At 48.9% G+C, this 10,000-nt stretch overlaps 1 protein-coding gene across 5 annotated transcripts in view; it reads right to left on the reverse strand.

Annotated features, from left to right (window-relative positions):
- Faah (fatty acid amide hydrolase) overlaps positions 1-10,000 on the reverse strand; it is a 22,170-nt gene that overhangs the window by 12,067 nt on the left and 103 nt on the right. For 3 of the 5 annotated variants that reach the window (XR_001784091.2, XR_001784090.2, XR_001784089.2), the window contains exon 1: positions 8,729-10,000. This exon is cut by the window's right edge and continues 103 nt beyond it. Coding sequence is in view for 1 of the 5 variants with exons in the window: in NM_010173.5 (NP_034303.3) it covers positions 8,729-8,923 (195 nt within the window). In the remaining 4 variants the exon portion in view is untranslated. The remainder of the gene's footprint in view (positions 1-8,728) is intronic. The other 2 variants (NR_151700.1, NM_010173.5) reach the window with 1 other exon arrangement.

Below are 10,000 nucleotides of genomic sequence, written 5' to 3' on the forward strand. Positions count from 1 at the left end.
GGTTTTTTCCCCTGCTACATAATGCATTGAGATCATATCCCCACCCCCATTACCTTCTCTCATTTCTGATTTCCCTTCCCCTTGCCCCACTGCACTCATATGCCTCTGCACGCGCGTATTTTTTGGGTCCGCTGGTTTCTGTTTGGTGTAATGGTGGTGGTGGTGTGTGTGTGTGTGTGTGTGTGTGTGTACAAATCATGTACAGCTGCCGTGCGCTCACTACTGTAACAGCCACAGCAGACCTAGCCAGAAGATTTTACAGTGCTCCTCCCCACTTGGGTTTGTTTGTTTGTTTGTTTGTTTGTTTAAGACAGGTTCTCGATATGTAGACCAGGCTAGCCTCAAGCTCACACATCTGCCTGCCTCTCCCAAGTGCTAGGAATAAAGATATGGTTGTATTTGGTTTTGTTTTTCTTTTTGAGAGAAGGTCTCCGTTATGACCAGGCTAGCTTTGAGCTTTCAAGATCTCCCTGCCCCACTGCTCAAAAGAGATAGAATTACAGGCTTTGGGCTGGTGAGATGGCTCAGCGGGTAAGAGCACTGACTGCTCTTCTGAAGGTCCTGAGTTCAAATCCCAGCAACCACATGGTGGCTCACAACCACCTGTAATGAGATCTGACATCAGCTACAGTGTACTTATGTATAATAATAAATAAATCTTTGGTCAGAAGCAAGCAGGGACTGACTGAGTGAGTGGAGTTGACCGGAGCGAGTGGGGCCAACTGGAGTGGCCAGGGGTCCTAAAAATTCAATTCCCAACAACTACATGAAGGCTCCCAACCCTCTGTACAGCTACAGTGTATTCACATACAGAAAATAAGTAAATAAATCTTTTTTTAAAAAGTTGCGGGTTGGTGAGATGGCTCAGTGGGTAAGAGCACCCGACTGCTCTTCCGAAGGTCCAGAGTTCAAATCCCAGCAACCACATGGTGGCTCACAACCATCTGTAACAAGATCTGACGCCCTCTTCTGGAGTGTCTGAAGACAGCTATAGTGTACTTACATATAATAAATTAATAAATCTTTAAAAAAAAGTTGCAGGCTTTAACATCAAGCCTATGATCTTCTATGTCTTAATTAACTTTTTTGGGGGGAGGGGTGTTCAAAGACAAGGTTTCTCTGGGTAGCCCTGGCTGTCCTGAAACTCTCTCTATAGACCAGGCTAGCCCACTTGACTCTGTCTCCTGAGTGTTGGGACTAAGGGTGTGCGCCACAACTGCCTGGCACCTTGATTAACTCTTACCGACATTCCCATTACACAGATTTATAGAGACTGAAATGAAAAGAAAAAGAGTGCTGTGTTTAGGACCAGAAACGTAAGGAGTGGGGCTGAAGGGATGGCTCAGTGGCGAGCAGAGTTCTTCCTCTTGCAGAGGACCTGGGACTGGTTTACATGATGGCTCACAACCATCTGAAACTCCTGCAGGCACCAGGCATGCATGTGGTGCTCATATACACATGCAAGCAAAACACTCACAGACATGAAGTAAATCCTTTTCTTAAGAAAGGTAGGCAGTGATATCCTACCCACCCAGTACCCGCTGCATACAAGCCCCGGCAGGGAAGTACAACCACAAGAAAGGCCCCATTAAGATTCGAGGTGTGTGGCTGAAGACCAAACCCAAAGGGGAATAACTGGCACACCCATTTCTAGACAGGCATGAAGAGCCTACTCCGCTCTGACACCACAGCAGTAAACAAAAAGCTATGCCCACATGAACTTACGTGAGGCAGGGGCGGAGCTGAGAAATAATAACTGTGCTGACACAAGCCAGTCGTCTAAGAGGGAGCCTCAGCTGAGGAATGGCCGCCATCAGACTAGCCTGCCTGTGGGGGCATTTTCTTACTTAAGGACTGGAGGCAGTGCCACCCCAGGACTGGTGGTTCTTGGTGCTGTAAGGAGGCCAGCTGAGCAAGCCAAGGAAAGCAAATCAGTAAACAGTGGATTCCCCCTGGATCTCTGCTTCGGGTCTTGCCTGGAACTGCCGCCTTGCCTTCCCCCAGTGATGGTCTATAACCTGTATGTTGAAATAAACCCAACTTACTTCAGATTGTGCCGTTTATTGCAGCAACAGAAAACTGAGACACAATCAAATATGAATTTTAGATAGTGACATATTGGAAAAAAAAAAACAGGGTACGGTAGGGAATGGTGTCTTCTAAGAAAGGAGGTTCTAAGCCCATACCCACGTGCCAGGTCCCTGGGGTCAGCTCTACCCACAAACATCCTCCTGGGTCCTCTTCCAGGGGATTAGACCAATTAGTGAAGACTGGATCACCACCCTACAGCTCAGCCCCCTCTTCCCACTCCTGCAATCCCCCGTTACCAGATCCAACAAATACTTAGGCACTTCTTCCTCCTGGCTTTGCTGAGGTCTTCTGAGGTATGAGACCACAAGCCAGTGTCCTCAGTTTCCCTTGGATAGAGATACTACATTCTACACTCCTTGGGCTCCTTTGTTGCTCATTCATTTGGTCAGTCAGCAAACAAGTGCAAAGGCCTGCCGAGACAGGCCGTGCATTTAGAAGTAAACAAGGCAAGGTCCCTGCATTCAGAAAAAGCAACATCTCAGTAAGTAAATGAGCCACAAGTAGACAGCTTGTGGTAAAGTGAGACGGCAGATAAACGGCCTTGGCAGAAATGAGAGGATGCTGTGGATGGACGGGTGGATGGATGGATAGATCTCCTTGATGAGGTGACATTTTAGCCATGATCTCAATGGTGGCAAGGGGAGAGACACAGAGCCCCCTCCAGGTTCCTCTGGCACTTGTATTCCCTCTCTATGACCAGAGAAGGCTTGCTCCCTGTGGCTTCCACTCCTTGTGTCTGACTCCCTTTGGGTGCTCCACCCACCCCCTTCTTCCTGATCTTCCACCAGGCTTCACACAAGGGAATTCATAGATGTTCACCCCGTCCTTCTGCAATCACCATCTCCCACACTTTCAATTGGGCTCCACCTCAGGACGCCCCAGGACAGGCAAGAGCACATCCACATTCACGTGACCAGTGAAACAACACTCATTCTTGCTCCATTCTCCTCTCCATCGCAACCAACAGGTCATCAAGCCTTCAAGCAGCTCTGGAGATTGCCCATCAGCTTCCCCTCTACCAAGACCCTTGTCCAGTGTCATCCTTTCCTCCCCACACTACTGCCCTGCCCAAGCCCTTGCCTTTGTGACCCACCCTTCCTTATAGATCTATACAAGGGCAAAGTCCGAAGTTTTTTCAGAAAGTATCTAGAGGACTGGAGGGATGTCTCAGAGGTTAAGAACATAGTGCTCTTGCAGAGGACCCGGGTTTGACTCCCAGCACCCAGAGCCTGTATCTCCATATCCTCTGACCTCCATGGGTGACTACATTCATGTGCATATGCCCCACACAGACACACGTGCATAACTAAAAATAATAGGATAATGATAGGGAGGTGGAGACGGGGAGATCCCTGGACTTCACTGGCCAGCTTGTCTTGCTGAATTGGTGACTTCCAAGTCCAAGGAGAGACTGTCTCAAAAATAAGGCGGACAGTGATAGAGAAAAACATCTGACATGTGGCCTCCACACTCAGGAACACACATACACACAAATACACATGGGAGCGTATATACATGCACACCACACAGACACACCCAGGGATATAAAAAGGGAACATTTACCCACTCTGCCCAGACCCCAGACCATCCAGAAAGGAAACCAAAGCTGACAATTTCTGATAAACAGAACAAAGGAATGTGTGAAAAACACGCGATTGCACATGTGCAGAACATGTCACTGCTGTCCATACTCGTTTTTTCACAGAGCAATCATATGGCATAAAGCACTGCCTCTTGCCTCTCTCTTCCCACAATGAACGCAAACTGTGCTTCATATTGTTTCCAGGTGTGGAGGCTTCTGCTTGTAATCCCAGTACTTGTAAGTGGAGGCAGAAGGATTGCCATGAATCTGATGCCAGCCTGGGTTACATAGTGGGCTGTTGCAAAATACACACACACACACATTTTTACAACCAAAAAGTAAAATAAGAGTCTAAGAATACAGCTGTGCTGTTCCCTCCTGGCGTTCACAAAGGCCTGGGTCTGATCCCCAACATCTCATAATACCAGGCATGATACATGGGAGTGGTGGCGCATGCCTTTAATCCCAGCGCGAGGCAGAGGGGAAGGCAGCGGGATCTCTGAGTTTAAGGCCAGCCTGGTCTACAAATCAAGTGCCAGGGCCACCAGGACTACATGGAGAAACCCTGTTTCAAACAAACAAACAAACAGCAGATGTGGTTGAAGGCAGAGGATCAGAAGTTTAAGGTCATCATATATATATATATATATATATATATATATATATATATATATGTATATATATATACATATACATATATATATATATATACACATATATTTCAAACTCAGCCTGGAATACATGAGTCATTGTTTTATTTTAAAAATGCCTGAAAATAGATCAAAGAAAGTCAAAATCAGCACAACTACCCTGCGGCATTTACCATTGGCAGCTTGCCTGCCCCCCTCCTCCTCCTCTTCCTCAATAAAGATACCTGCAAAGTCCCTCCCGTCACCTCAAAGTTATCAACAACCCCTCTGGTGGTCTGAATAGAAAGTCTATGGTCTCCATAGACTCACAGATTTGAATGTTTGATCACAGGGGAATGGCACTATTAGATGGTATGGCCCTGTTACAGTAAGTGTGGCTTTATTGGAGGAATTATGTCACTGGGGGTGGGCTTTGAGGTTTCAGGTGCTCAAGCCAGGCCCAGTGTCTCCCTCTTCCTGCTGCCTGTCACTCCAGATTAGAACTCTCAACTACTTCTCCAGCAACATGTCTGCCTGTGTGCCATGCTTCCTGCCATGATGATGATGGCCATGATAATGGACCTCTGAATCTGTAAGTCAACCCCAATTAAATTCTGTCCTTTATAAGAGAGTTGCCAGTGGTGGTGGTGCACACCTTAGTCCCAGTGCTCAAGAGGCAGAGCTCTGAGTTCTAAGCCAGCCTGGTCTACAGAGTGAGTTCCAGGACAGCCAGGGCTACACAGAGAAACCCTGTCTCTAAAACAAAACACAACAACAAAAGAGATGCCACGGTCATTGCAGAGCACGGTCTCCACAACAACAGAAACCCTAAGACTCCCATTCTCACACAAATTTCAGTGCCTTCCCTGTTGACAGCAGATGACATGGTTACTAACAGCTATTTTTAAATCTTCAGTTAGCATCAGGCAATTGAGACATCATCTCTCTCCCAAATTACCAAAGTAATTCTGCACCAGAGACAGAGACCAGTCTGTGAATAATAGGGAGCTTGATTTTGCATGGGAAACAGAGAGCCAGGTACTGCTTTCCTCCAGCTAACTGTGTGGCCACCCAGTATGGAGACATGCTTAAAGAATGAGCTGCTGCACCCATCTTTTCAGCACTGCTCCTCTCTCAACTGTTTCTCCCTCTCCTGAACCATCTAGTGTCCTAATTTCAGACTCTTGGGTTTTTATCTTTTTTGTTCTGTTTTCAGCTGTCTCCGCTTGCTCACAACGATGGTGAAGATATTCTTAATGGTGCAACCATGCTTTCAATTCACCAATAGAATCGTTTCAAAGAAACGTACCAGAAAGGCTTGGAGACGGGCCAGAGACAGAGCCGCAATGGATCCGGTGAAGGGAGAGTCATTTGTAGGATCAGTAAACTTTTACCAAGAGAAGGCATGAGACAGTTCAACAAAACCACATGTGCAAAGGCCCTGGGGCAGGAATCATGTCCTGTGACATCTCTTCCAGCTAACAGTCTATGTCTTGTGGTTCTTGTCTGCAGTGTAGAAACAATGGGGGGGGGGGCTGGAGAGATGGCTTAGAAGTTTGTAGTACTGTCTGCTATTCCAGAGGACCTGGGTTCGGTTCCCACAATCCCACATGGTATCTCATAACCTTCTATAACTGCATTTACAGGGGATTTCATGCCCCTTTGGTCTCTGTAGGTACCAGGCATGCACATGGTGCACAAACATACATGTAGGCAAAACATTCATACAAATAAAAAAAAAACTTTAAAAGTAGTATTTTTTTTTTAAAGCTCACTTGGTGGGTATCTGGGGAAAGTAGGAGAAAGGTTGTTGTTGATAGACTTCCATTGTTCTACAGTAACCAGAAATACACCTCTCCCTAGAGCTGCTCCAGAGTCTGGAAAAGTAAACCATTGTGTAAACCATTGTGACTCAGAGATGCTCATGTCCTACTTGCCATCTAGCCTGTGTCTACCTTGGCACACAGCTAACTTTGTATAGTACCTATCAGAGGAACCAGACTTGGCACACAGCTAACTTTGTATAGTACCTATCAGAGGAACCAGACTGCTTTGTCCTCCCAGAACACTGGGTCCGATCTCCCCAGGTGCCCCTTGCTATTCAGGGATGGGCTGAGAAGGCATTAGAAGAGAGACGTCAGAGGCAGCCTCAGGTGCCGCCTTTCTTCTCCAAGGAAGCCAGGGCCCGGCAGGAGAATTCTGCGGGGTGAAGAAGGGAAGGGGCTGAACCCAATCTGCGCTGATTTTACAACAAAAGCCTACCTCCTAAGCATCCCCAAAAGGTCTACACGAACCCTTAGTCAGGTAGGGTAGGCCAAACCTGAAGTCCCAGGTATCAAAGGCTGAAATGGGAGGGTCTCTTGAGCGGGTCTCTAGCTCAGTCTGCACAGCAAGGTAGTGGGAGAACTGAACAATAATATGAACACAAGCATGTTTGCTACAAAGCACAGAGAAAGATAAGTGCGGTAACGCACTGTCAGCACGTGGGAGGCTGAGGCAGGAGAACCAGGAGTTCAAATGCATCCTATCCTATATTATGAGTTCAAAGCCAGGCTGGAAAGCAAGACACCCTGTCTAAGACAAAGAAAACAAGCAAGCAAAACCACCACCTTTGGCTTCTAGCCCTGAAACCCCAAAGGTAGTTTCCCTTGTTGAAAAAGTTAAATTTGGTATCTGATGGTAGATCTTGATCCAGGAAGTTGTGCAAACAGCATTTGCATTTTAGAGCCAAAACTTCTGCCCTAAAACATTCTTTGAAAAAAGGATCCTTGCCAGGTGGTGATGGCAGCAGCGGCACACATCTTTAATCCCAGCATTTCGGACGCAGAGGCAAGTGGATCTCTGTGAATTCAAGTCCAGCCTGGTCTACAGAGCAAGTTCTAGAGCAACCAAGGCTAAACAGAGAAACCATGTCTCGAGGAAAGACAAAAGAAAGAAAGAATGAAAGAGACAAACAAACAAAGAGAAAGAGCAAATTCGTCAGTTCTTTAAGAGACTGAAGGGCAATTATTTTAGACAAAATCGGGGAGGTGCAATGCAGGAAGACCCAGCCTTCTCCCAGCCGCCCAGCCAAATGGATTCCTTATGGCTAGAAGTCATCCTTCCCGTAGGCAGGAACTGTGGGCAGACTCCCGCGCCTGCTCACCCAAGCTGTGCTGAAAGCTGGCTGCACAGAAGGACATGGAGGAGCAGCCAAGGCTCCCCAGGCCTAGCCCAGAATCAGCATGAGGATCCTGAGATGGTACCACCAAGGAATAACCAAAGAACCTGTGCTCGCTCAGGTAGAGGTGGCAGGTATGGGATCCGAGCCTCCCAAACTAGGAGGTGCCAGCTCCAAACACTGCCTGGGTAGGCTGGAACCAAGGGACTTTTATTTCAATAGAGACATAAGATGCATGCTGGACTTAGTGAGGAGTAATTTAGAGTATTACAGCCAGCCAAAGTTTTGCCGGCATTCGGGGCACAGCTGGGTAACCAGAGACCAGTCAGTCCTCCTAATAGCCCTCCACTGCCTTGAACTAGCGTTCCACAACACACTTGGTTTTACTTCTTGCTCAAAACTCACTCAACTGAGACAACTGAGGACCTGCCAAATGCAATTTTCACCTGCATTCCTCCCTGATACTGACCCAGAAACACCCTTCTGACTCCTGAAACACATCTAGAGTTCAGATTTTGGGATTTTAACTGGGGTCAGTGTTTGTGCCACAGGAGGAAAAGGTCCCCCTCCTGCAGATAGACATCTCTTCTCCTTCCCACCGACTCTGTTATCACATCCCCCGAAATGTACACACTGAAATGTCTAAAGGGGGAATGGGGAGAAGCGAAGCCTGTTGACCGGGTCATCCAGAGAAGCCGCTGGAAGGAGGCTCACAGAAGGGGTTGCGAGGTGTTTTATAAGCGGGTGGCAGAAACCTAGAAGATTTACAGGGTGGGGCTTGGCCACTAACTCCCTGTATACAGAGGCGTCTATTTTCATCCCTCTTTTAAGATCTCTATGTACAAACTAACAAACATGAACTTTAAACCCTGGACCATCGACGTTACATCTTGGGTCATCACTCCATGATTCCAAAGTCCTAAATCCTTATGAATTCTATTGATTCTCACGCTAGCGGTTTTTATTTCCCCCAGCGTTTTGATATCGGTTATCGAGATACTCTGGAGTGGGACAAAGCTCCTCTTTGACCCAGTACAGCGCCCAGCCTCCACCACCTGTCCTTTTCTTTTCCGCTTCCCTTTGCGCTGCACCTGGCGCAGAAAGAGTACGGAATGCATTAGCTCGAGGAGGGGGCGATTCTGTTCCGGGGCTCACATCTGCGCTGCCTGCCAGCCGGCCCTCTGGCGTCCGGGCAGTTGAAGTCGCAGCCTTGCCCACGCCATGCTCCCCACGCCAGCCCACCCCAGCCCCGGCGCCCGCCTTCACCTGCAGCCGGAAGCGCTGCACCGCCTTGTCCATGGTCTCCAGGCCGGCTCGCTGCTTCTGCCGCGCCCTGGTCACCGCGCCCCGGGCGGTCTGGCTCCTGGTCCATCGCAGGACCACCGCCGCCGACAGCAAGCTGCAGGCTAGGCAAACCCCGGAGAGTCCAGACAGCGCGGTCCACACTTCGCTCAGCACCATGATCTCCTGCAGCCGACCGCCACCCGAGAGGACTCGGCACGCGCACACCAACAGCTCCGCTGCAAAACCCGGCCTGGATCGCCCGCGATTCCGCTTGAGGGAGGGGCAGGCGCAGCCGCGGGCCCGCGGGGAGCGCGCCGTTGCCCGGCAGCGAGAGCCAAGCTAGCAGCTCCAACGGTCAAGGTCAAGCCTAGACCCCTTCTGGCCCGGTTCCTGGCGTGCCAGCGTTTTAAGGCAGGCGGAACAGACGAGCTCCGCGTGGGCGCCCTCCAAAGCACCAGGGCGGCCGGTTTCCTTGACCCGGCCTCTGGCTTCGTCTCCGCCCTACAGCCGAAAACTGGGCTAAGCCAGGGTCCTCAGAACAGGCTGGTCAGAACAGATCGGGTGCAGTGAACCTTATCAACGTCTCAGCATCATTTTTCCTGGCTCTGGACTGCAGGAAGTTCTGAGGTGTGGCCTCTCATTTTCTACCCACCCTCCAGATGTTGAGCCTTTTACTCTGGGCTATCTACCTACGTCTTTTTCCTCATCCCCACAGCTCATCCTCTCTTGGGCCACACCCAGGAAACAACAACTTTGTCTGAACCAATGTCCTCTCCCCGATTTGGGGGGAGGGGGCGGCGTAAATTAGGGTCATGCACACCCTAATTGTGGCTAGATTGCTGTCACAGAATTTTATGCGACTCATCTCATCCATCTAGAAATCCTGTGAGAAAGGCATTTTGCACTTTACTAGTGAGGTAACTTCAGGACAAGAAGGGTTGAATGACTTTTTTGAGTCACACTGGTGGCTGAGGAAGATTCAGACTGCAGTCTTAGTCAAAGCAGGTGCTTAACCATTAAGGCTGTATCTGCTGCCTCTGGAAGTAAGGCACTGTGGGTAGGGTGTCTCAGAACTCTGGATGGAAACTCAAGTCCCTGAGTTGCTTCACCTTTGAATCATATCACATGGGTGGTAATTACGTATACCTTAGAGGAGTGTCAGGAGCCTGTGAGGTTCCATCATTAAAGCCACTCTCTCTCTCTCTCTCTCTCTCTCTCTCTCTCTCTCTCTCTCTCTCTCTCTCTCTCTCTCAC

Source organism: Mus musculus, chromosome 4 (assembly GCF_000001635.26).
Source record: "Mus musculus strain C57BL/6J chromosome 4, GRCm38.p6 C57BL/6J".
Taxonomy (NCBI): domain Eukaryota; kingdom Metazoa; phylum Chordata; class Mammalia; order Rodentia; family Muridae; genus Mus; species Mus musculus.